At 34.8% G+C, this 27,642-nt stretch overlaps 2 protein-coding genes across 3 annotated transcripts; one reads left to right on the top strand and one right to left on the bottom strand.

The window, feature by feature from the left end:
• The first annotated feature begins 2,757 nt into the window (after window positions 1–2,757).
• On the top strand, window positions 2,758–7,515 carry LOC104894322 (uncharacterized). The gene is made up of 10 exons (XM_010680530.4): window positions 2,758–2,937; window positions 3,279–3,387; window positions 3,533–3,656; window positions 3,894–3,948; window positions 4,046–4,170; window positions 4,243–4,332; window positions 4,623–4,889; window positions 5,803–6,008; window positions 6,716–6,922; window positions 7,090–7,515. Exons 1-10 carry the CDS (start codon window positions 2,807–2,809, stop codon window positions 7,183–7,185), a joined length of 1,410 nt encoding a protein of 469 aa, XP_010678832.2. The 5' UTR covers window positions 2,758–2,806; the 3' UTR covers window positions 7,186–7,515.
• A 469-nt stretch (window positions 7,516–7,984) lies between these two features.
• On the bottom strand, window positions 7,985–21,393 carry LOC104894321 (FKBP12-interacting protein of 37 kDa). Of its 2 annotated transcripts, none has more exons than XM_010680528.4 (14): window positions 21,240–21,393; window positions 21,070–21,112; window positions 20,907–20,968; window positions 19,288–19,355; window positions 19,147–19,183; window positions 18,065–18,152; window positions 17,898–17,962; window positions 17,748–17,825; window positions 15,800–15,847; window positions 12,275–12,328; window positions 11,655–11,816; window positions 10,679–10,748; window positions 9,477–9,532; window positions 7,985–8,297 (listed from the first exon to the last, which is right to left on the bottom strand). In XM_010680528.4, the coding sequence occupies exons 1-14, from the start codon at window positions 21,261–21,263 to the stop codon at window positions 8,121–8,123; spliced, it is 1,032 nt and encodes a 343-aa protein (XP_010678830.2). In that variant the 5' UTR covers window positions 21,264–21,393; the 3' UTR covers window positions 7,985–8,120. The 2 variants fall into 2 exon arrangements, with proteins under 2 accessions (XP_010678830.2, XP_010678831.2); XM_010680529.4 differs by having other exon boundaries at window positions 19,288–19,349.
• Between the last annotated feature and the right edge of the window lie 6,249 nt (window positions 21,394–27,642).

Here is a 27,642-nt window from a genome sequence, read left to right as displayed (position 1 = left end):
ATATACAACAACAAAAAAAAAACTAAATACAACAAAACATATTAAAAACATATCAGAAGAAATGGACATATTTTTTTTGAAGGAAAAAAATAACCTAGAAATACTCTCCCCCCATTTTATTAGCCAACACGTTATCATCGTTGTAAATTCTACTTAGATCTCGTGCTAAAATTTGCCAGTAATTTTTTAGCAAGACAGTTGAAATTTGGTTCTTTGTTGTTTATGGTTATCTGGATTGTTCCATGGACTTCATATTCTAGAGTTTTCCTGAAAGTATTCTTATTCTTGTTAGGAAGCTTAGGTGGTTTGGGTTTGTCATTTTTCTTTCTTCATGCTTTCACTTTTTTCCATGCAAAAACAATCTTAAAAACTAAAAATTTGACAATTAATTTATATATAGTTTTTTAGGTCATATTTAAACCTTTGTTCAAACAAATGAAAGTTGAGTCGCTTTCAATTACAAATTAGTTCGAATTATAGGTTCAAATGAAACGCAATCTAACGCGAGTTTTTAATTCTAGTCAATTCAGTAGATTTAAAACATAATTTTTAGTTTTGAATTATAAAATAATGAGTTTTCAAGTTATTTTTATGCTCATATTTTTTGTTGAGTTTCGATTCACAACAGTTATTCATTCATCGCAACGTTATAAATAACGAACAAAATTAATATCACCACATGAAGTAAACACCTTAATGCCGTTAGGCTCATAGTAGTAAATAATAATTGAAACTTTTTAACATATCGAGTTAGGCAATAAATCAAGTCAATTCCTACGGTTAAATAATAAATAAAGTAGTTTGAAAAGGCGTAGCTAGGCAAGTCACGTGCAATAAAATAGTCTAGTCAATCTTGCTATACCATATCTCACTATTGTTGATTGATTTAGAAACATAAAAAAAAGAGATAAAATGTTATGATTTTGCAATAGTAAGATGAAAATCTTTCTTTTTTTTCCCCTTCTCATTCATGTTAGTTTTGACAATAAATATTTTTCAAATTCATAATACTCTTGACCTATGATTGATATGACCCATTTTTTTTAAAAAACTTGTCCAAAACCTTAAAAAAAATTAGACCAGATTAGTCACTAATTTTCGGGTCGGGTCAATCTTATTTAAAGGTCTACGTACTATAATTACGTCTCCACTCTAAGAGCATTTATAATGGTCTAGTTTTAATTGGTCTAGCAAATAATAAAACTAGTTTTAATTGGTCTAGCAAATAATAAAACTAGTTTTAATTGGTTTTACCATTGGGGAAGTTGGTCCTTGGAGCTGGTTGGTCTAGAATTCCAGACCAACAGCACCTCGGATGGCGTGCTTGGGGTGAGGGAGAAGATGACAAGTGGCAAAAAAGCTGGGCCTAATTTGTTTTTTTAAAAAAAGAAAACGCTGAGTTGGATTAAAGGGGGGAGGCGTGAGATGATGCTACGCGGTATTAGCTTCAAAAATCAAAGGGCAAGATGACGCCACGCGGTGGGATTGAAGGAGACAGCAGCTGCTTTGCTGTCAGTGGGTCTGACGTGCGTCAGACCCCACTGAGCCGCAAATCAGCTGCTGCCACGCGTGGTTTTGCTACCTGATTTATTTCTTCCTCTCTTTCAACGGTACTTTTATGCAACGATTATTTTGTAACGTTAATAAAAAAAAACCAGCTTAAAATAAAAAATAAAAAATTACAATAACGGCTATAAAATATTTTTATCTATAAAATGAGCCCAAATTACCATATATTTTACCACACCTCTTCCTAATATAATTAGCTAATTAGCTTGTAACGTAATTTAATTTATCGTAATTAATTTAACGTAAGCTAATTAGCTCGTAATTAATTTAACGTAATCTAATTAGCTTTTATTAATTTAAATCATCTATTTCATATAAAAAAATTAAACATTTAATATGGTGGGGTTTGGTAAAAGTAGGAGAGGTTTGGTAAAAGTAAGAAATAGAAATAGAAAAACCAACTAAGACCAAGCAAGCCATTGTGACGAAAAAAAGGTGAGTTGGTGGGAGTTTTAGTGGGATGTGAGGTGTAAGAAGGAGGGAAGGAGAGAAAATGACAAAACATAAAAACCAAGTAAGACCAACCCACCCTATTGTAGATGCTCTAAGGCCTTGTTTGGTTGACAAAACAAATCATGGGAAGTGGAAATTCCTAAGAAGTAGAAGTATATGAAGTTGTTTGGTTGACAAAATCATGGGAATTTGCACTTCCTAGGAATGTCTACTTCCTCCAAAATGGAGGAAGTTACTTACCTAGGTCCCCCTAGATAAGTAGAGCTTCCCATGGGAATTCTAATCCTCATTATCAACCAAACACAATTTTATACTTTCTAAGAATTTCAAATACATAGAAAAAATAACTTCGTAGGAAGTATGACTTCCCATATACAACCAAGACTAAGGCCTCGTTTGGTTCACATGGGAAGTAATTTCCCATGGGAATTTACATTTCATGGGAAATTCTTTCCCTTGTTAATTTCCTAGGAATTAGACAAAATTGTTTGGTTGACACCATAGGAAATTGCATTTCCTAGGAAATTACTCACCAAGGGGGGCTTGGTGAGTTATTTCCCATGTTTCATGGGAAATTCTATTTCCCTTGGAATTTGTATTTCCTATGCTTCTCCCATTTCCCTCCAACCAAACACAACACCCATAATGTATTTCCTAGAAATTTGTATTTCCAAGGAAAATATCCAACCAAACAACACCTAAGTTTCTAAGATTGAGAACCTTGCCATATTTTTCACTAGCGTCTTGAAGGCTTGAAGCATAGAATAACACAATCAAGCAAAAAATGGAAGATTTTGGCAAAATTGAGGGAGAAATTGAACCTTGTTCTCAAGAAGAAACGCTGCAAGATCATTCCCTCAATCAAGAAGATTCCTTTGTTTGGGATGATAATTCCCAGCTTTACTATCATGCCAGGTCTTTTCTCTCTCATCTTCTTCCAACTTTTTCTATTCTATATTTTTTTGTAGTTAATATCATTTGCAAGCTAAAAATTGACTCTTTGATTATGTAAATGATGCAAAAGTGAGAACAAATTTGAACTTTGAAAAAAACCCAGGAAATTTATGTTCTTTTTATTAATGAATGGATATTGTGATTGCCCTATTGCCGCTAAAATTTTGATTTTTGGGATGAAATTCTAGTACCCATAATCTTTGTTGGTTTAATTATTAATGGGTTAATTAGGTTTTAGTCAGTTTGAGTTATTATTTTCGTAAATTGTGTGATCATATTATTGCCTCAATTTTTTGCTGCAGAAGTGGGTTTTATCATGACCCAAATGCAGGGTGGTATTATAGTACTAGAGATGGATTTTATTACAAATTTGAGGATGGAAATTACATATTGTTAGATTCCTATAATAAGGTATTAATGTCCCTTGTTCTCATGTGATATTACTACATATTAATGTTGAGTTCCCATCATTTTGTTTCCCTTTTTTGTTGGCTTTATGTTCCTTATTTCTGTTGAGATGGGTGATATAATTACATTCTTTGGCTGTACACTTTAGGATCATCGATCAGACCCTGAAACACAAGGCGAATCCGCTTTTGATGCACCTCGGCTGCAGTCTTTATGTGAACAAGAGGATGTCCAATATCATCAGGGAACTGAAAATGAAGCTAAGCAAATAGGTACACTTATGATTATCCTGATTCCTGCCCTTGTTGCCTGTCTTCAGTGCTTGCACGAATTAAGGAGTTGTTGCTTTTATTTCCGATTCTGCCTTTAATTTCTAGTTTCCTTCATCTCTTTGTGGCTTCCTGTGAACTTTGATGCACCAATGATGATTGTACTAGAACGCTAAGTCCAGCACTTGAACTCATTCCTATATTGACGATGTGGTTCTCTACTGTCGCAATATCTGACAGGCTATATCAAACACAGTAGCTGCGAGTTGCCTGAGAATGCTCCACCGTCGGAATGGTAGGCTATCCGCTTAGAGGTAAAGTTTATCATTACAGCTTATTCAGTACTCATAATTGTAAATTATTTATGTTATGTTTCTTGTTTTTCCTTGCAGGTTAGAAGATACATTAATTGAACTGTATTTGGCAGGGTATCCAAATTTAGAATCAAATGTTGCTGATGACCGGCTGCTGCCTGAGGAAATAGATGACAAGGATAGTTCTGTGTTAACGACTGATGGTTAGTTATATGTTAGTGCACGTTAAAACATAAAAAAAAAACTTGTATTTCTGATGGCTTCTGTTTATCTAGGAAACAATAAACTCTATGAACACGGAGATGCTGAGTTGAGTTTGGACCATCGTACAGCAACAGAACTAGCCGCTAGTGACTTATGTGAAGGTTTTCAGTCACAATTCTCTTTATAATCTCGTCAGTTCTTAATAAATATCTGAAGAATTATATTGTGTCCTTTTTCCCATTTGGGTCTGATTTTCTATCTTATGTCGTATATATGCTTCCATTTGATTTTAATCAGTCTAGAAGATTGCTCTTTCACATACCCTTCAAGCTGTTTAATCCAACATAATTGATGAACTAGGATGACAATGTGAAATGATTTGCCTGTAGGACTACGATGAACTGGGCAACTGGCTAAATTGTTGTCTTAATTTTATGACAATCTTCTACAGATTGGGAAGAAGAAAGCTGGCGAGCTCAATATGGTCAAGTTGTCCCACAGGAGGAGGAATCAGGATCGAGAATCCATATAAAAGATATGTGGGACTGGTCAATGGTAAGAGAAATCCAAAAAGAAGGAAGCTGTCCAGTGGCTAGGATTGTAGGGAGGATAGTGCAACCTTCCTCCAAGCTTCATCCTTCGATGCCTTCTCATGGTCGTCGTTTGAGAACAGCTCCAATATGCCAGGCCCATCTTGATTTGGTGCAGGTTAGATCAGGTTTGCTGTCAATCTCGTATATTTAGAAATATCGGAATAAGTTAACTTTTGCAGTCTTATTTTCCACCGACATTCTCTCCACCCTGATGGCAACCGCCTTTCAGTGGCTCTGTAGAAAGGAGCAAAAAGTATATCATACTGCTTCAGCTGATAAAAGTTTTACATGGAGCTGAAGTGTTTAACATTCATATGGTTGTTGATTCCCTTGCTAGAAAAGTAAGGTGTTGTTGATCTATCTTTATAACAGTGTGGTTGGTTTTCATTCGTGGAGGAAAGGGGACGGAAGGGAAAGAGAGGTGAAGAAAGTGATTCCGTTTTCTCTCCAAATTTTACCTGTAATGGAAGGATTTGTTTAATTCAATGAGGAAGGAAACGGCCTGCAATTCCTTTTTTCCCCTTCCGCATTCCATATCCAAATTACAGAAAATAGATCCCTCTCTCATCCTTGCCTCCCTTTCCTTCAAATTCCCTAAATCCGAACACACTATTAGCATAGCTGAAAGCATTTTTCCATGAGACAACATACAAACTTTTTTTTTTGTAGGGGGAGACAACATATGAACTTGAATGTGGACATCTTATGATCTTTTTTTGCTCCTCTTCACAGCTGAATGAAATTCACTTACTAGTCTCATAATTTTTAGTTGATCGACTCATGAGCATTTTCTTAATGTAATCTTCCGCATAACATCAGTAGCCATAGCCTTTAGGTACATGAAACTGATCCTATTGTCTTATTATTGGTACTCTCATATTTCTTAATGTATTTGGAGAATTAAACTTGATTATCAGAAATTAGTGAGATGGATAATGATAGTGAGATGGAGTACAATTTTTGTTCATTATCTTGATCTATCATCTCTTTCCTTCCTTTTTTTGCCAAACATAAGTCTGTAACCTTCTTATTATGCAGGGCAAGTGTATAAGCTGCGGACCCCTAGTGCAAGATATTTAGCCACCCTGTCGACTTATGATGCTTCCAATCCATCCAGAGATTGGGGTTTTCCTGAGTTATCAATTGAAGGGATTAATGAATCATGTAAATCTAAAACAACACTTCAAGTTTGCTCTCAGGAGTACACAAGTTCATGCCAAAATAAATCCTCTGTTTATGAGAAGGTATGTTCCTGTCATGGGTTTTATTAACTATTATAATCAATAGAATTAACAAGGCAAACAGTGTTATTATTAGGCATAAACACTGTTAAAGAGTGTCTTTTCGCATGTAATATCTTGTCGCAAGACAACACATGCTTGTGGATGGAATTGAAAGTTGGTGCACTAGCCATCTCAGAGACTTTTACTACTGTGCTCTTTAGTGATTGATAAAAGGGAAACTGGGGAAGCAGGAGTCACAGGTTAGAGGAGAGAAGAGAGAAAGGAGTTGTAATCTCAGGGAGGAGATGAGAGAGGCCAATTAGGAAGGATATAAAGTACAAACGATCATCACAATTAGGAAGGGTATACTAAAATTATCTATATCAACTACATTAGGTCTAGATTTGGTTCATACGAGTGATAATTTGGAATTATTTCTAAATGTTTAGTTTTGTGCTGCTGCTGACAGAGGTGTTTAGATAAATACTTTGGCTGATTATTTTATCAACCTTGCAACTTTACTGATTGAGTTGTATATTGTTACTTGGCAAAGTCCATATTCCAACTGTATATCCTCTAAACTCTGGATCATCTTCTATCTCTAGAAGGTGGAAGCCCTTTGAGTTTATGTATGATCAAGTGTTGACCTTTTCCTGCCATTTCTGCCTTGCATTAATCCCAAGCATCACTTGTTTAACCACATTTGTGGACATCATTTCTTTTCCCAGGACAAAAGCCAAGTATATAGGGACAGAGCAGCTGAAAGAAGAGCGCTGCATGGCAGTTTTGGTACAGCCCCTGGGCAGAAGAGGTCGGCGGATGATACAACTCTACCTTTGGTCCCTGTTGAGGAAGCTGCTGCTGAAGCCTTAGAAATGTCACTTGGAGCTGGTAGCTATGCTCAAAAACTTCTCAAAAACATGGGCTGGAAAGAGGTATGCTCTTGCAGATAAGGATAATGATGCACTTGGGTTCTTGTTTCAGCTCTCTCTAGCTTCAGATTATAAATACAAATCAGTACTAGTAAACATACTGGATTGTACTTGTGCCATTAGTTGCCTGCTATAATGCTTCTGAGGTGAATCTATGCTTTTGTGCACAGGGCGAAGGACTTGGAAGAACTCAACAAGGGATGAGAGAACCTCTACAGGGCATTGGAAATAAAGGTACTGCTGGATTGGGATGGAAATCGAGGTGAAGAGGATGCTATAACTCACTTTGACAGAGTTCTGGCGATATTCAAGCAACATGATATTGCACTAGGATGCAGAGTTAGCATAGTTATTACTAGTCTTACATGCACGCAATGCGTGCGATATAGAAAATAAAATTAATTGAGTTGAAAAGCTATTTTTATATTTTATTTCCACAAAAAATTGATGTTCAGTTTAAATGTCTACTTTCCCTCTCTTTTTTCATTCAAATGAAACAGTTAGTTATTTCTTTTTTTTTTCTTTTTTTTCCTTTTTCTATTTCTTGGTGTCCCCCATGTGTTGTCTTATATAATAGAGATGTGTTGCACTTGAAATTGTATCGTGGAGATATAGTGCATTTAAGCTTAGCTAATCCGTATGCAAGACTCTAGGAAGTAGACTAACAAAAACCTAAGTTTGTTGATGAGCTGCTTTTTTTGGCAACTCGTAAATTAATTGACCACACAACTTTGGTTATTACCCAACTTTGAATCATTCTTAACTTTGAATCATTCTTCTCAAGTCGTATGAGGATGAAACTCCTATATGTTTCCAGGTGTATTGTTGATCGAATCTATCTCAATGAGCCGTCTATCAAATCGTTGCAATTGATGTTTTTATGATCCAATGAAAAATCAAACTTACTTAAATGTTCAAAAAAGATGCTATGAAGCTTCCACTTGATTTTCTATCATAGTTTTTGATTGTCTACCGCACTTTTTTAGTTTAGTTTCAAAACTATTCGCCTTGTTGCTTAACCCTTATTCCATAAAAGAATTTGCAAAATATACAACACACATCAAATGGAGCCAACTTACTTTCCTTTCAAAAGAGATTATTTTCTCAGCAAAAAACTAATGATGTCTACACGGGGCCAAAGATAATAATAATGTACAAGGTACACTTGAGGACATTACATATGATTGGTAAAAAATTGAATTCAAGACTGCTCAGGCTCAGTTTGCGGTACATCCCCAACTTCAGCTGACTGTGGTTCTTCTGTAACATTTGGAGCTGAATCATTCAATTCCTCAACTACGTTTCTTTGTTGCAGCTCAAGTTTCAATCTTTTAATTTCTGCATCACGCTCTTCGAGCTTTTCTTGTAAGATGACAACCTGCAAAATCAAATGGCTTTCTTTTGAGATCTAACATTATGCTACTAAAAGAGTTTACCCCAGAAACACAACAGAGTAATAAAAAAATCATCTAATGCAGGAAAACGATTAACAAGTACAAATGTCCAAACATTCAACTAAAAAAAATAGCACAAGAGCATCTCATGTAATGAAGACATAGTGGTGCTTCTGAAGCCAGCCCCCCAGACAAGATCTGTGTTCGATCATCTTGTGGGGAGTTAAAGTCGACGGATTAAAGTGTTTGAATACATATGAATTAAGAATCTTAGACGACAAGAAGAGTATCAGAAAAATCGCAACCAAATTTTCTCGTATTAGTAAGGATGACAAGGTGAAAAGCATGAACTAGATTTCTAAAAGACAATAAAAAAAAGTATCAAAAAGTTCACATATGATACAATGACAGATGGTGAATGTTAAAAATTTATTTTGGGCATGCTCGGCGGAAGCTTTTGAGGTAACTCTTAGTGTTCTGTCAAAACACTGATTAAGAAAAATAGGAGTATTTCATTAGGTAGTGGTATGAGTAGCTTTTTTAGTGGTAGAAGTAGTGTTCTCGTGATGATCGTCAAACAATTTGTATCTTTTGAGGTAGTGCTTGGTGGTGTAAATTTAATACTAAAGTTTTGTCCGAGTTTTAACTAGTTATTTGTAAACCGCTTCTTTTACGGAACATCAATATTTTCTACTGCTACTCTGAAAGCTAACAGCTACACATCAACCACATGCAGGCTGCAGCTGACAACTACTCTCACAACTAAAAGCTACCACCATAGCTACCAATGCCGAACACACCCTCAGTAACATGCCCAGCTAAGTCACTCTGTTGAATCAAATTCTCTATCTGCAGGACAATGACAACATCCTATCTTGCTAAAAATGAGAACAGATTCTGATCCAGACATGTCATCAAATGGCATCAGCATAAACCCTCCATAACCCAAAAAAACCCAACTGCATATAAAACTTGGCAAATAAAGAAAACAAAAAAAAAAAATTAGACACTAGGAATAGTTAACGCAAGCAATGTTACTCTGGTGTAAACTTGAGTTCTACACAATAACACAAGATATTTCATAAAATACAAAAAATAAAACCATTTGAGATTGGTCCGTTCATCAGAACAAAACCAACATATTAAATATGCAGAGAGATTACCATCTCATTCGATCTTTCAACATCAGTTGTTAGCACCTCTATATTCTTGCAAAGTCCTGCCAAATGCAACACATTAGCATGTCATCAGAAACCTGTCAGTGAATAACATTTCATAGAGAAAACTGCAGGTAAACAAAATCTACTGCATTTGGTAGCTAATTATAAGGAAGGGCCCACATTAATCATCAGTCCTGTCTCCATTTCGAGGCTAAACAATCATCAAAGAACTCAATTCAATAAACAACAATGTGGAAAATTATCATTTGCATGATAACCCTATTGACACATGAACGACCAAATATCATGGAAGCACAAAAAAGGAGAAACCGGGAAAGTTTGTTCATAAGCAACTATTTGTTGAGCCCAGGCAATTCTCCTGGTAATTTCACAAGCACAAGTCATAGTTTAGTGGTAACTAGTAAGATCATGACATTACAAAGTAAGAGCTCACAGGTTCAATGCTTATTTGTTAAACTCCCCCCGGTCCTAAGTTAATTGCCACAATTTCTTTTTCTGGTTGTCCCAATTTATTTGCTACGTACCCTTTTTGGCAACAATTAAGGACCACCCACTTCTTTCTCTCTACTTCTTCACTTTCCTAAAAATGTGTGCCAAAATAGTTATGGCAATTGATTTGGGACGGAGGATGTACATTGTTTCTTCTTTGCCACCAGCCAATGTCATTAAGACATAAACCCTTCGATTCACTACATTGAGCCGCGCTCCCCCCAGGGAAAGCACACGCCAGCAGCCCAAAGATCAGTGAGCAGAATTGAGAAAACAGAATACAAGCAAGAATCAGGCAAAATGTACGAGAATGGATAAGAAGAGATCTGGATAAGGAAGAGTTTTACAACAACAATAAAATCACATATGTATGAAGCACTAGAACAAAAACTATGAAGTATTCCTCTTTGACACTGAGACTCCATTCAATTGGATGGGAAATCCTTTTTGACATTTTCAAGGGAAAAACACAGTTGTAGATTAGTTTTCCTTTATTTAGTTCATTGCTTGAAAAGTTAGAGAGAAAAGAAAGAATCATAAAACGGAGAGGATGGATGAGAAGAGGGAAAGAGGAAAGAATTGTGGAACTAAATCAACTTAATCCCATCTAAACAAAAGATTACTGACACTGAAGCATATCCAAGAGAAAGGTTATCATACAAAAGGTAACTAATACTCCAAATCCAATTACTAACCTTCAAATTGACTCCTGAGCTCTGCATTCCGAGACTTTTGCGAAGCAAGTTTCATAGATAACTCATGCATCTGCAAAATAAAGTGTTACAACATAATCAAATATATGTGATATTTTGGGGGAGTAAAAACACATTCATAATGAGAAGACAAAGGGTTTCGCTCATTACATATCCTATCTACAAGCTAAAGAAATGTCAGGTGCCAGTTTAAATGTAAACTTGTCCTGCTATGTCTATACAACCACAAACAGAAAGGGGAGCGGGGAAAAAGGAGTGAATAGAGAAACCTGAATTTCATTGAGTCAATCGATTTGATTATTTCATTGAGTTCTTCAATCATTCTTGATATCCCGAATTTCATTGAGTCAATCGATTTGATTATTTGCTTAGTTCAGTAAACCAACCCTTTTGATCTGATTTAGTTTAGTATAATATTAGAGTTCAGACATATAGCTATTTCCCTATGGATTCGATTGAATTCCCTTAGGTTATTTTAGATTAGGTGATACGACTTTCGCCTGTCAGGAACTGGGTAGCAGTGAGTTGCACTTGGATCATCCTACCAGAAGCCACTGCCGTGTGTGGCTTCATTTATACGAAGGACCTACTTCCAAAACCCTGTTTGTCTTAAACAAACAATATTCCCAATTAACCCAGTGAGGACCCTTACCAGTTTCTTCTTGGCCCAAAGAAATGTCAAGCACAATTTCAATCGATATCTTTTAAGAGGCAGGACCGCTGAATCATTTATTCAAGAACATATTTGCTAAAACAAAATTTGGGCATGTATGAATCCAGTTCACATTGCAAATAAAATAAGGGGGAAAAAGCTTGTCATGCATTATTCCCATTCGTGTACGCATATTTACCCTCAAAGACTTCTTGCCACCAGACAAATCTTCTTCCCTTTAAACATTGATGTTAAGTGGTGAATGTGAGTATGTAAAATATTAAAACTAGGAATGAAAAAACAAACCTTCCCTTCAGAAGCTTGATTGCCTATTTCCTCATTTTCCTCCTGCAAGGTCTTGCACTTCGCCATTAGCATCTTACCCATCTTGCTGTTTGGTGTAAAAATAACAGCATTGATGTTGTCCTGCAACTCCTTCACTTTTTTCTCCTTTTCTTCAACAAGATTCTGAGACCATCACGAAATAAGTTCAAACAAATAAGTTGCTAAATAAACAAAGCAGAGTCCTGGAAATGGAAAAATCCAAAAAAACAACCAAACTCATAAAAGCAAGTATAAAGCACAAAATCTGTTTCCAGAAACACCTTGGTGAATCAAACTCTTTTGGCAAGTACAGTACAGTTTTATTTTCCAAAAAGTACCTTCATGAATACAACTGTAAACAGTAGAAGAGGGAAGATGTTCAATGAAATCAGATTATCATGCAGGGATGCATTATTGGTGGTAAGACTGGTATATCGTTCATTTTGCTAAGAACATCATGAAGCTGATCAAAAATTGCAAAGACAAAATCCACATGAATGTTGTGGTGTCATCAGCAAGGATATCTCGCATAATCAAACAAACAAAAAGTGAACACAAGCAGCAAGCTTCCATAGAATTTATATAGTAGGGTGACAACAAACCTTCAAACGTGTAAACTCTTCATGTATTGCAGGATCTAGCAATAACCTCCTCGTCTGTAATAAACACAGCCAAAAGTTATGCCTGCTGGAAAGACTTTTAGAATCACAAGCAGAGGAGTCCAGAAGAAAACAGATACACCCAAAAGAAAGTGGAAGACAAATTGAAATCCGTCCAACACAACAATTCATCAAATTTAATTTGGTCATCAATTACAATATTACTTCTTCTCTCTTCCACCTTACTTATAACCAACCTATGTCTAAACTATCTACAGAATTAAGGAATGATAACTTGATTCATGAAGAATTTGACTCCACCATGCAAGATCCTTCAAAAATTTAATTCAAATGCTTGATGTTAAAGCATATTTCATCAGACAGGGTTGAATCCAACTAATTCTAAACAAAGATACACTCAAGAGCCACAAAGAAAGAACCTAAGGACCAAATAGTAAGAGATGAATGATTGACCCTTCATCAAGTAGAGCACAGACTAGGTGTGTTAGCAAGCAAAAATTCCTCTATTCATTTTTTGTACAGATCCTGCCCTTCATAGCTTCCGAGGCAAAGAAACATGCTTTAGGAGGGGAGCCGGGAGCCGGGACCCCTTGACATCCCAATGATCCCAGAAAAGGGGTGCGTATTATCAGGTCCTTGACCCAGCTCTGCAGTAAATACACCTCCATCTAACACCTCAACCCACCACACCACTGTTGACATATGCTAAGCGCTTCAAACAGGGGTAAATCAGAAAAGTAATTACTGATAACGGGGAATATTTTGCTGAAATAATAGAGTACTTGTCAGAGGTTAGTTATGACAGGAAAGGTTGCTTGGGAGAGTGGGAGCCTCTCAGTTCTCGAATGCTCACCAAATATCTTGTAGTTTCTGTTTTGCTTGAATACCACTATCCTTAAAATATCTGGTTACCTGTTTCCATGTTCTTGTGTTTTGTCTTTCATTGATCTCTAGTTTGTGTGTGTTAACTTGGTGGTTTGTGATCGGAGTCCAATAGTCCACTGCACTCCACCATACAGCCATAACACATAATCAACCCCATCAACTCCTATAGCTGTCTAACAGCGCAGCACGATCATTCCTCTTCTCAATGACCATAAAGTCTAGAGAAGGTTAGGTCCCAATGCATTTGAGCCCCATCCAATGTCACAACCTCAACGAACCACATATCAAAATAGGTCACCCCTATATAGCTAAGAAATAAACTTTCAAGGACCCAAGAGTTGTTAACTTCACCAAGCATGTTGATTGTTGGCAATTCCAGAGCCCTTCTATACCCTAAGAGCACGTTTAGTTCAGTATCTTTGGGCTCCAAGAAAGGAAATAAATTATAGTCCGTTTCTTCTTGTTTAGTTCAAACCCCATTACCATTACTTGATAGTAATGGATTCCCCCAATTTGTTACCTTCCCCTTCCCCTCCCCCTCAAGTAACAAAATCCATTAATTGGTGGTAATAGTTACCATTCCTTGGCTTGAACCAAACACTCAATAAAGGCAACCATTTTTGTTACCATTCCCCTCCTCTATTTGTGTTCATTCCCTTCTCATTCCATATCTGGAACCAAACCCAAACGTAGACCTTAAAATTGTACATGTTGGCATGAATGGATAAAAAGAATAATCATGGAGAATCTTCATTTTTGGTTTCATTCTCTCATACACAAGATGTGCCAACCGTTCTAACTTTTCTTTATCTTTAGGAAAAGGGAGGTGAGTCTGGGATAGGTAATCCTTAAATTATGTTTTATATTCTCCCTTTCCTTTTTAATTAAAGAAAGTTTTGCCAAAAAAATTTAATAATAGATTTGGTCTTGTCCATCAGAAACTGTAACTGAATATGTATGTCACATCAACATTACCTTAATGCCACAAAAAAAGCTCTTGGCCTCATCCAGGCACGAGGTTGCCCTCACAAAGACCAGATGACTGGATATTTCCACTTGAAACTCAAATTATTAACCCACAAAGCAACTATCAATTGCTACTTCACAAAGTTTAATAACCCAAATTGATTTAGTCAAATAAAATAAACAAGATCTACACCTCTCCTTTTGCCAATACATGTAGTGTCCATTCACTTTATTTCCATTTTCTCTATTTTCTTCACAAGGGCATTCATCAAAAACCTCTCTCACGCAGAATCGGCTGGATGTGTCCCATGTTGCATAATCTTGATAGTGTTCCGAACAATGATACCCGATACGAAATTCGGTTTGATTCGGGGAACCAGAACGCGTACGGGATACGCTACCTATGGGTGTATTGGGTACGATAGGTGGTGTATTGGGTACGATGGATACATTTTTTATCATACTTTTCTAAAAGAAATTAATTTGGCAAAATGAGAATATCTACCACTCCTCCATTGAAATAACAATGTTAAGGATTGGGTTTTATAAATTTGAAGAAATTGAAAAGTGAAAAGGTTAAATAAAAAAGTTAAATAAGCCGAATAATACAAAAAGTCAAAAGATACCAAAGTACCAAAAATGATGCTACTCCCAGCTCCCACAGTCCCACGTGATTTCATAATAGTGAGAGAAAGCAGCTTTTCATCTCTCCTCCCTTTAAGGATTTAATTACTAAAATTAATGTTCCTGCTCTTACGGTTTCCCTCTCTTTCCCACGCCCCCCTCCCCTCGAAGTAAAAAGATACCAAGATACCTTTTCAGTTTTCATCTCTCCTCACCGTTGTCGGAGAAGAAGCCGGCGACACTTTGCGACATATGAAGAAAATCACACCATTGGAGACGATCAAACTTCCCGAGCAAAAGCCCCACCATAATATGAAAAGCTTCCATATATTTTGACACTAATTAACTAATTTAGGGTTTACAATTAAACCATAATTCTCAAAAATTGATGCAAAGTGCAGTGAAATAGGTAATCCATTCCTTTTTCTCTCTTCGTCTTTTTCTCGCTTGCTAGATCTAGCCGTACTTGATTTAGGGTTTTGAAATTTTGCCCTCAATTCTCGACTTAGCCTTCAATCTCTCCGGCCAAAAGGATTCGCTTGGATGCATGAACTGGTTTGCGACCCCCGGTGATTTGGAACGCATTCGTCCCGCGATTAGGAACGTCCGACTTGGGTTGCCGGTCGGACCACCATACCGCGATCAGGGTATTGTTGGTTCGAATATTGAGTCCTCATATGATTAACATTATGATTCCATCACTGCAAAGTTCTAGAAGTGATCACAGGCAAATCTTTGGGATAACCCACATATAGGTGGGGGGATTCCCAAAGCACAGGTGCAAAAGTTGGATTAAAGCAAAACCTAATCTAGTAAACATGAAAATGCAAAACAAAGCAGCTTCATTGCAATCAAAGTAAGCTTATTCCATCTCAATAACCTCTACTACAGTTTAATGAAACTCTAATGGAAGAGAGAGCTCCAAGTTACAGAAACATAAAGAGCAGCCTCTGAAATTTTCCTTCCAATAAAAAATTATCCTAAACTTCACAGAGAAAAGTGAGAGAGGTAACTAAACCCTTCTATTCATACCTGCAGAGAGGGAGGCTTCAGTTGTGCTCTCAATTCTCGAATTGCAGCCTGAAATTACAATTTAGCAGGGATTAGAACAACCAGCTAATATAACACAAAGATAAATACCCCCAAAACCCATATAATAGATCTTAATCATGAGGAAAAGAGATAAGATTTGGCATTCAATCTTTCATAACTGATGTTCTCAAAGTGAGGTGAACATATGACTGTAGACACATGAGCTTCAGGAAAGGACTTAATTACTATCGGTGGAATTTTCGCACTCAAGTAAGATTAATTGTCAGTCATCAGCAAATAATAGGCTCTCTATAAAACTCACGAGCCGCTTCTCATCCTACAACAATACCCATTGAATGTGGATTTTAGAATACCACACCAACTATTGCCACAGTGATGTTTGGCTCTAACAAGGCACTTTCCAAGAACAGGACAAGGGTCGGATCAGAATGTCAGATGTATACACCTTACCCTATGAAGCTACAAAGAGGTTCTCTAAGCCTTCCCCCTACTAGCAGGAGATGCATTCCTATTGAACCCTTAGTTGGTCTACGCAGTATTTAAAAAACTAATGTAATAGATAGTTCACTGAAACATTTCACCACATCCATTCTAATATGAAGTTGAAAAGCATGGAAGGACAGATCTCAAGTAGAAATATCAGATTCTAAATGAAATGCAAGTAAAGCACGTCTTATAATAGTCAAACTCGGTCAATAAACTTGGTTATGTTTCAGTTTCAAGTATCTTGCAAAACTTCTTTCAGTATTTCAAATTTTAGAAAGTATACTACCATTTGCAAGCAACAATAACAGAGAAAATGTAGGAAAGAACTCTTTCTCTCTCTCCACGATTATCAAAGATATGCTTATATGCCTTTCTCCTCCTTAAATCTTCCAGTTAAGTTACTCTGTACTAAAGTTAAACACAAATATACAAATTGACTCCAAATTCTTCACTTGTGAGTTAATAATAGAGAAAATTTTACAACGCTTTCTCCTATATACAGTAAGATGTGAACATGATACACATGTTTTCACTTTAGCTTTTTGGATGAAATCTGAAAGAGAAGAGATAGAAAATATCTAATTAAAACACTGTTACAACTTCACCAACAACCCCAAGAGAGCTCCAAACCAAAAAGATGGAATTGGTTTCACTTGTACAGATAATAAGTCAAGCAAGTTCAACAGATCAACAGAAGTGTTAAATGTACATGTTTTTATCATAATGAAGCAGCAGTACGATAAAGTTGTCTTCCTAGAAGGAAGAAAACCGCCAGAAGGGTAATGACCACTTCCAAGTTACATAACGAGAGAAGGTTAAGGATTAATCCTACAAGCCCATGCATTAACAATTTAACATTAAACAAATGAAAAGAAAAAGCAAACAGTTTAGCAGTTTAGTTCTTCATGCAGAATATAAACATATTTCTGCTTTCTGAATGTGGCCAATTATTATTATTACTTTTTGCCATCCTCACTAACAGCGACTCAGAAACGAAGCAGCTTGGTATAAACAAAATGAATGTAAGTTAAAGAAAGAGCAAAAAGATAACAAACAAAAGGTCAAAATAGAAAAGTTGCTCAATGGTTCAAAGCAAGATTACAAGGGTTGTGCTTTTCTGGTCTCTACCATAAGTCCATAACTACCACCAACGCCACTACCCAGTAGGAATTACCTTATATCAATCTAGAGTAATAAAAAACATTCAAAGGCCCCAAAACAGAATTTTTTTTCGAAAATAATAGCCACACCTCTAAGTAGAATTAAATGACGGAAGTTGAGAGAAGAGAGCAAGCATATTAACAGTAGCTAGGCTATACAAATAGACAATTACAATCCTCAAAAATGAAAACATAGAGAGACTAATAGTCTTTTCAACATCACTGAGAGATATTGCACTCACAATTCTCCAGGTGAAAACAAACGAGATATAATCTCTCACCTTCAATTCTGCTATTTCTTGCTCGCGCTTGGCAAAAGTCACAATGAATGCAGCTTCTTTCTTCTTTGCCTTTTCTAGCTGATTAGAAGAAATGACAATTTAATTGCAATCCATAGAGTAAGCTGACAAGATATAGTGAAAGAGACAAACCTGCTCTTTGAATGACTTTTCTGATGACCTCAAGGTCCGGATATAGTTAACCACCAATTTAGGTTCTATTGAAACAATAAAACTCATGGCATCAAGATGAATAGTTGCTACAAGATACAATGAAAAGGAATTACAAAAGCAGCAGAGGTCTGAACTGAGAAACTGACCTAGAGTAGTAGCTGGGGATATAAAGGACTCGTTTTGAAATGAAGAATGCCACTTCTGAATTTCGGACTTTGCAGATTCAAGCTCCATCTAAAATAAAACAGCCAGAACTAAGTACCCCATGAACAACATATAAAATCCATAAATTTTACAAGTACGATTCAAACAGATGATTTATTGGTTTAAGTTTCTGATTCAAATTCCTTTTTCAGGACATCCTTCTGAAGATGCAAAAAAGCAACGATGAACAACAGATCAGACAATTAAAAAACCATTACACCATGCAAACTTTCATTGATCTCAAAACCTCCGAGTATACACTCAGGCGATCAGGCCTTGGTAAGCAGCAAGGCACCTTGACAACACCCATTTTTGCCCAAAGTCACGAATACATATACAACATTTTTTTCATCAATAACCAGATTAATTTTAAGTGCAGCACTTCACATTTTCGAAAGTTCAAAATAAATGCAACATTACTTTATTTAACATTAAGTTCTCTCTCCTCTCCATAGTCCTTTAATCAACTCTCTACACATATTTGAACTTATATGACCATCATCACTTAAATAACTTCATATTATAGAGAACCCTGAAAGTTTCTCTCATCCACAGATGCTACTTAAGTTCGGCACATCGTAGTGTGTACATCCAAATCTAAAGAATCCAATGACCCTGAACATTTGAGCTTTCCTTAAAACTCTAAACAGACTTCAGCACCATAATGAGTTTATCAAAGAAACATAACTAAACACGCATTCCTATTAGGGACACTAAAACCACATAGAATGGGATTTCACTATTTCAATGTAAGACTCAAACACCCTGAAAATGACCTAAATGAAACCTATGATGGACGAATGGCAAGTGAAAATCAAGCCGTTTAATTATTTGACAAACAAAAACATCAGACATTAGGTCTCTCATTCCAACAAATTCATGCCACACCTAATCATAAAGGTAACACAATCGCATATAATATATAGCTAGTTGGCAACTGTAATGTGTTACATGTCAACACAAGAGAAAAAAACTGGAGAGCAGAAAGTAAAGGAAGATTGAGAAAGATAAACAGAATGCATACTTCATATTTTGAGAGCTCATCCTTGCACTTCTGAAGACTGGGGACAAGAAAGTATACTGAGTATTAAAATCAACTAAGACTTTGTAAAATAGATAAATAACATAGATGAACAGCATATACAGCATCCACAGCAAACAATACCTTTCTCTAAGGGATAATATCATTCCCGTTGCTACACCGGGAGCCGTCTCTTCCAATTTAGACTGTACCTAAGTCATAACCAAGTAAATAATACAAAGATGATAAACAAGCATCAGATAATCAAATAACATATAAAATACAAATGGCATCTTAAGGTCATAAGAGGTAGGCATAGCCTAAAAAGAACTCAAGGGAATCGCCCATGCATTGTGCAATTATCTTTCACTCATTGTTATCTTAAATTTTGTTATGCTCATAAAATGGGCCTACGGGATGTTGCACTTTGCTCCACCAAAAACTATTCAAATTTTAACAAAAATTAAAAGTGCTAATGGGAAAAATCCATAGCAAATGGTAAAAGTTTAGAAGAACTCTTAGACTAGGATACAAATTACAAAATTACAAAAAACCCTTATTCATTGCCAGCCCAAAAAGTTAATGAGCATATGTTGTGATTGCCAAAGTTATTCTCAGTTTTTTAGGCATGTCTTTAGCAGATTCTCACCAAATCTCTGCAATGGAGACTGAGTTCGACTTGTTATTTCCACACACATGACACCTATTTTAGTTGCATCCAAATAGGATTTTCCTTTCATAATGCCATGATTTCAGGAGCATTAATAGTTGAGGACCAATTTTATTGTTAAAATGGATGTTGCTTTGCGTTAAAGAGGTGCTTTACTTAAGCGGAAACATTTTGTGTTCCACATACTCGAGCCAGTTCTGCCTTGGAGTTACATCACATTCCAAGTTCCAGATTCAATATAGCTTCAGCATTTATGTGCGTCAACAATTGAGAATTATTTATCAGAATTGAGAGAACTCCATAACTTTGAAAAAAGGCTTTGATTAAAGCCCAGGCTCTAGAGTCAAGAAAGAAGGCTTCTTTAGAGGTGAGCAAAAAACAAAAATTAAGGGGGCAGGTTGTTGGGAGCTTGAGTTTTAGAGAGGAACACAAATGGTGGCCAAGGTAGTAAAAGGATAGTACTGAGTGGTTTGGCCAGTTATAATACTTAAAAGTCGAGTATAAAATCTTACATGGTCGAGGGTTTTATTCCAAATTGGGCCTAGAGCTAAAAGTCATTCCTTGTAGAAATCTCTCTTTCCTCTTTGCTACTTTATAGTTTTTAAATTTCGCAAAACTGGATCTAATATCTACTCCTACCATTCAGCACCTCTCCCCAACTTATAGTCCTTCATCCAATTAAATATCCCAAAAAAAGTCCGCAAATTGTTAAGGTTGCCACATATCTCATTCTCGTCCACATTCACCAATACAACTACCTTTAGATTCCATGAGCTAGCTCACACATTCTCACAACCCAACTTATTCTAGCCTACACCTAATTATACCCCACATTTTGCGAATAATAACGAACTGTGATAAAATCATAACCTTCTCCTCTGAACCAAAAATTGGCAAACCTAATTATACCACACATTTAGTGGACAATAACCAACCACGAGAAAATCATAAGCTTCTCCTTTTAAAACAAAAATTGGCCGCAATGTAAGTAAATTCAGTCACCCCAGACATCAAATTGTTAGCCATTCGATATTTTCCCAAAACAATCAACATACTTGATATCACAAACAAGCAAGCAGTGAAGTAAAAATACCTTTTTAGAGCTAAATATATCATCTTCATCGTCATCAAGCTCCCCAAAACTCCGCTTATTACCTAAAATTCAAGAGAGAAACAAAATCAACATTAATTTCAATAACTCAGAGCCTATATATTAAATTAGTCGCAAATAAAAGCTCTAAAATCAAAATTAAAACCTGCGCGCTGATTTCCGGAAAAATCTCCGCCAAAATCATCATCCTAGAAATACCAATTCCACAAAACATAAAATTCGAGCAATTAACCAAAAAAGAAACGAATTGAAAGAAGAAACGAATTGAAAAAAGAAACAAAATGAGTTGTGAATTGGAAAAGAAAAAGAACTTACATAGTCGAGATGTGGAGTAGCCATTAAAACCCTAACAAAAACCTTCGTAAGAAAGCAGAGAAATTGGTAGTGAAGAGAGAGAGAGAGAAAAGAGGGAGATTTGAAGTTGCAGCGACACGCAACACGCTATGTTAGGAGAGCAGATTATTTTTATTTATTTTTTTTAGAGAGAGTGAAAAGAAGCTGTGGACTTGATTTTTGGAGTGTATTTTATTTGGCTAAAGCCCAATAGAGAAACCCAAACTGAGAGCCCGATATGGATAGGACTATATGAGACTGTTTTTTGCGCTCTTTTAAGAGTTTCTTTATCGAATAGAAGTACTCTCTCTGTTTCAATTTAGTTACGACACTTTTAAAATTACGGATTTTTAGGTAATTTTTGGAGAGGAGGGAGATAAAATAAAAGGATCATATATAATAGAAGAGAGATAGAAAGAAGTTATTACCCAAAATGAAAGTGTCACAACTAAATTGAAACTTCCTATAATAAAAAGTGTCACAACTAAATTGAAACGGAGGAAGTATATATCCTATGCAACCATCTATATTTATACTAGATACATCTATATTAAAAGGAGTTCTTGATTGCCACGTGGAACTCCCCTATTTACTAGAAACTAGTTTGTATGCCCAGGTCATGTTGCGGGTATTTTAAGTTTTTATTATTAATATTTTACTTTAAAATGATATTTATTAGTGGTAAAGAATTTAGTATATGAACTTGAAGTCATGGGATTAAATTTTATACAATGCATTTACTATATATTTTTTTTTGTATATGGATTATGTTCGAACATGCGACCAATAAATTGTAAAGTATATATATATATAACAAACTAATTTGAAGTAAATATAAGTTTGAAATATAGAATAATTATTCAAAGTAAAAACTCGGGGAGTAGCCTAAACTACACACTAGTTGTATATTAATGTGTGCCATGTCTATTATAAGTTTTTCTTTCTTCATTTAATTATAAGGAACTAAAAAATACAAATCTGATATTACATTTTGTATCATGAATATTATTCATTTGTGTGGTTATGACTTGGCAATTAGGTTTTGACCTCAATTTGAAGGTTGGTGGTGCACAATCAGTTGGTTGACTTTGCAAACAAATCAATGCACGTCCAATATTTTGATATTGAATGTCACAAGAGTGTTAGTCCCTAGAGGTTACGGGTTTTAATTTGATAAAACCTTGCTAACATACTTTATTGTAATCTAATTGGTTAAACTACAACGTTTGATAAATTTAGGCGAAAAACAATAAATAGAACAAGATGCAATAATTAATCTATTAATTATAGCCAAACATTTTCATTCACATTACAAATTACAACACATATGAGAATAATCCAGGCTGAACAACTAAAGTGAAAACACGAAGATTATTACCTCCATGAGTTCTTGCTTCAACCGTAGAATTAATGAACTTGGCGCTAATACATGTTCTATATCTAATGAATTAAACTATAACCCCAGAAGGGGGTTGGCTAGGCTAAGACTAAGCTATGCTGGAAAAAAGTAATTTGTAAGTTGTTGTGTGTTGTGTTGATTGTCTTTTGCTTGGTGATCTTCGTTATATTTTTAAACAATGTGCTATGTAACCTCCATGCATCTTTTAGAGGGAGACTTCGATTCAAATCATAATCGTTTTTTTGTGGCGCCATACAATGCACGTTCTTGCTTATGTGGCTCATTTCATGATAATTCCGTTAGCTACTCGTGTCCTTGTCCTTCCTTGACTTCCATCTCTTGAAAACCTTGATTGAGGTCTTTATGTTAGAATAAAGATGTAACCTTTTGAGGTCTAATACAATATACCATAATAAGTGTTATTAAACATCTAAAAATGATGGTAACAAAGGTTTAAAACTTGCCTGATCAATATAGATGCATACAATTTGTCATTGACTGCAAGCAACTAGCACTCATGCATCAATTAACAAAGCCTTATGATATAGTTTTGATATAAGATTATACATTTTTATTGAATTTTTTTTTGGAATGAAATTGAGCGCGAACCCTATAATGAGAGTACTTCCAAGACAATTAAATCAGCAACACACTTTGAGCGTTGGGACAAGAATATCTCACCCTAAAGTGTTAAATGTCAATTGCAAACCTTACAAACCTCGACTTAAGGTAAGCGAACGAGGTTAGTGATATTATCAACTCTATTGCACTTTGTTAGCGAGTAAACAACCGTACATATGTGTATGTACTAAAGCATAGTATATTATACCTAGATATGAGCGATATCTACAAACTTTATCAACTTGAGTTGAGCTACTTAGGACTTTTGGGTTGGCCTGATTGAGCTCAAAATGCATAAATCTAGCCTAATTAGTCTAGTCTCGACTAATTTGCCCTCATATTTAAATTGATTCAATATAAATTCTACCATCTAAAATATCTTATTACAACTTTTGATACACCCTTCAAGTAATAGAACAATGAGGCAATTATATGGAATAATCTATAAAACCAAAAAATAGGAAATTAAAGCGACCTATTCAAATGGTTCTTAGTTGTACCCACCATTCAGAAAAGTATCCTAAATTCTCATTCCCATTTCTCAAGGACATGATATATGTTTGTAATGGTGACTAGGGAGTAACTATTAGCCAACAAAGGCAAACTGACAAAAGAAAAAATTGCAAGGTTTCAAATCGAAACTACTTAGCTAGAGTACATATTAGCTAGTTATTTGTTTGTCTCATAAGTCTAATAAGGAGTTTTTGAAACTATATTCTTTGAAAGATTCATACCTTAGATTCATACCTTTCATATCTCATTTTAATTAGCTAAAATTTAGGCAAATAACTTTTTTTTATAATTTTGTTAAGTTCACCTATAAACATGATTGACATCGTTTGTTTAATTGACATTATTGGTATATTGGGAGTTGGGACCTTATTGGTATATCATGATTGACACATTTTTTAAACTATATCATGATTACATTAGCTGATAGTTAATTTTAGGCCTTGTTTGGTTGTATATGGGAAGTCATACTTCCTAGGAAGTTATTTTTTCCATGTATTTGAAATTCCTAGGAAGTGTAAAATTGTGTTTGGTTGACAATGGGAAGTAGAACTTCCTATGGGAAGCTCTACTTACCTAGGGGGACCTAGGTAAGTAACTTCCTCCAAAATGGAGGAAGTAGAACTTCCTAGGAAGTGCAAATTCTCATGGTTTTGCCAACCAAACAACTTCATATACTTCTACTACTTCCTAGGAATTTGCACTTCCCATGATTTGTTTTGTCAACCAAACAAGGCCTTATTAGTTGGTTTGACTAGCTTATTGTATTACCTATTTGTATAAAGTTATTTAGTAAGTAGTGATAGTTGATTGCTATCTAATCATGTTAAATAACCAATAAGGACATTAACATAACTCATTATTGTATTTTTTATTATTTATAAATGTGATTTTCAATAACTATATGACATAAATGTAATTTACCCCACTCATTTCGAAATTTAATGTCAAAAGATTCTTCCTCCAATCTTTTTCAAAAAGAGTTTTTTTGGACCCAATCAACTATTTCAAACCTATTTTACCGAACACTCAAATTAAAAAATTGACCAGTCAAATCTTCTAATATAAGTTCAAACCTCTAATTTTTTCTTCAAACCACTTTTGCATAAAACAATACTGCAATACATGATACTCCACCAAGATTATACTACGACATGCATGAGTCATGACATACCAAAGATATTGTGCATGCTAATTTATATTATCTGAAAGATCTCCTTCACCAGCCCACTCAAGTAAACAATTTTACATAATCTACTATCTGAAATAAATCATAAAATTTGTATGATTATTGTCAAAGAGTTTTAGGTGAAATTAATCATATTAATAATACTGAAAATCAGATATGCTGGCGTGTAGGTGGTATATCTACTCGGCACCCAAGTCAAGAACATATCCCTTTATCCATGTTGTAGGGCTATTCCACAAGACCATAACTATAGTCTATGTTATACAACTTTCCTCCCCTTTTCCATGAACTCGGGGAATTCATTAAATAATATTCATTCTTCGCTAAATTGCTTTCTTTGAATTGCATGTAGTTAGGTACTTAATTACTCATAAATGGAAAGATTATATATGAAGGGGAAATTTTGGGGTCTAAAGTTTAGACAAAGTGTGCATTATATTCGGTAGGTGCTCTTTATTAATAATTTAGATACTTTTAATACTCAAACTAGTTATTAGGCACGGGATATGTTTCGGATAAGAAAAAAATCTATTTATTAATATAATACTATATGATAATAACACTAAATACAACGTAGCCTAGTGGTTAAAACTTTAATTAGTATATGTATAATGTACCTGAGGTCTTGAGATCAAACCTTGTACTATGCAATTTCTTAATTTTTTTTATTGTACATGGATTACATGAACTAAAACTTCCTAGGAAGAGCGCCACGTGGCACAGTTTCTTATATTCGCACTCCTTTTAATATATTTGTATAGATTTCACTAATTAATTAGTGTAATATTGGGTACCTCCACGAAGCTAAACAAAGGTAACACAATAACTATTTGTTGACAAAACATGCATATAAAACTTTGACTAACTAGCTAGGCACTTTGACTTATATAATATGGCAATTTAAATTTATTAAGGATGTATTATATTTTTTGGTAAGGGGAACATCATCTTCCTTTCCTTTTACTTATATAATAGAGATATATATAGATTTGATTTGTAATTTTTTTTATAATCATACTTATATTATAATAATAATGTAGTATGCTTATATATCATTTTGATTGCAATTAGTGGCATATATGAATAACGTGATGACGTTGTGCCAAATTTGGTTTTGCAAACCTAGCTATTGGCTAGTTTGCATTAAGGATAATAGCATATGATATTACAATTGGTGGGTGATAATATTTATATGAGAATGAAATATAGTAATAGATAGTGCGATATGAATATATTACCAAATGACAGAATCACACAAATAAGATGTTATAGTGTGGTATGTATTGTATCTTTTAATTGCCATCAATGTAATGGTTTTTTTTACTTAAATCCTTTCGTGGGAACTTGTATGTTGGAAAAGAGGTGGTATATATGGTATATGCTTCACTTTGATCCAAATTCATCCACGTAATATCTCCACAATCAAGTTACTTTATATATGATCCAATGTATCCTTCTAAAGAAAGAAGTTGGAAACGTTTTTGTTTTATTTAATAAAAAAGGAAGATTTTAATCAATAATCTATCAAACAATATTTAACTACTAACCCCAACAATCTATTCTACTAATGAATTTGAGGCTATTTTACTGATGTACCATGACACACAAATCTTGAAATGATCTATATCTATATAATCCTGTAAAATAATCACAAAGTCTTAAAAAAGATGGTCTCACGTTAGTCTCAACGTGAGACCTGACCAGTCCAAAAGATATATATTTTTAGAAAACGGACCGCGTCTCGCAAATTCTCACGATAATATTTTGACGAATTAGTTAAGTATTTTAGCACAATAGTTAAGAGCTGGTAATCTTTATGTAGACTTCCATTGTTTTTTAGTTAACATATTCAATATATTAGTTAGCGTTTTCTATAATTAGTTAAGATTAATTGAGCATTTATTTTTGTTTCTAATATAAACGAAGAAACAACTTTTTTACAAATCTAAAATGTCAAGCACAAAAGATCAACCTGAAAAAATAACTTAAAACAACCTAGCATTTGAAGAAACAACTTCCTCTCTTTGTTTTTTGAACCATACAGGCATAAAATAACCAATGTAGTTGTACTTAATGAGCATAGTTCTTATTCTACGATTGGTTTTGTAGTTAAGACTTTGTTTATAATTGGAATAGTGTTTTTGTAGAGTTCTTGGAGTGTCTTTCTTGCATCTTCATTATCTTGACTTTTGAGAATGGGATTGTAGAACTAATTTTCTCGCGGTTTTATATCGCAATGGAGTTACATTGGTTTATCTATTCAATTCTCTTTTCCAGACTTTCCTCTTTACATATCTAATCTACCTTTTGCACATATACTTATGTAGTATTTTTGTGATTGAACGCATGTGCATGATTCTCAAGGTATGAAAATACTACAATCCTAGCTGCATAATAACTATTACTTCATATTATTTAATTATTACAAATAAATTAATAACTAATAACATTTAGGTATTAGTTATATTTTTCAAATAAGAAATGAAACTTTCAAATGTAAAAGTTAAGTTTTCGGTACCAAAAGTGATTTGATATGTTTCATCAAAGTTTTTGCAAGTGCAAGTTATCATCTAACAATGGGCAGTATATATTACCCTATGTGATGAATATGTGTCAAACTCTTCTTTCACTTCAAATATGATAAACATCTTATCACGTGAAAAAAT

The sequence above is a fragment of the Beta vulgaris genome, chromosome 5 (genome assembly GCF_026745355.1).
Source record: "Beta vulgaris subsp. vulgaris cultivar EL10 chromosome 5, EL10.2, whole genome shotgun sequence".
NCBI classification, from domain to species: domain Eukaryota; kingdom Viridiplantae; phylum Streptophyta; class Magnoliopsida; order Caryophyllales; family Amaranthaceae; genus Beta; species Beta vulgaris.
The sequence above is the reverse complement of the archived record's forward strand: the minus strand, read 5'-3'. Positions and strand labels throughout refer to the sequence as shown.

Coding starts and splice junctions, on each gene's coding strand:
- LOC104894322 (XM_010680530.4), top strand. CDS start 2,807: ATGGAAGATTTTGGCAAAATTGAGGGAGAAATTGAACCTTGTTCTCAA. Junction 4,171..4,242: donor TTCTGTGTTAACGACTGATG/GTTAGTTATATG, acceptor CTGTTTATCTAG/GAAACAATAAACTCTATGAA. Junction 6,009..6,715: donor AATCCTCTGTTTATGAGAAG/GTATGTTCCTGT, acceptor TTCTTTTCCCAG/GACAAAAGCCAAGTATATAG.
- LOC104894321 (XM_010680528.4), bottom strand. CDS start 21,263: ATGGCTACTCCACATCTCGACTAT. Junction 19,356..20,906: donor ATATATTTAGCTCTAAAAAG/GTATTTTTACTT, acceptor GTTATGACTTAG/GTACAGTCTAAATTGGAAGA. Junction 8,298..9,476: donor TTGAAAGATCGAATGAGATG/GTAATCTCTCTG, acceptor TTGATTTTGCAG/GTTGTCATCTTACAAGAAAA.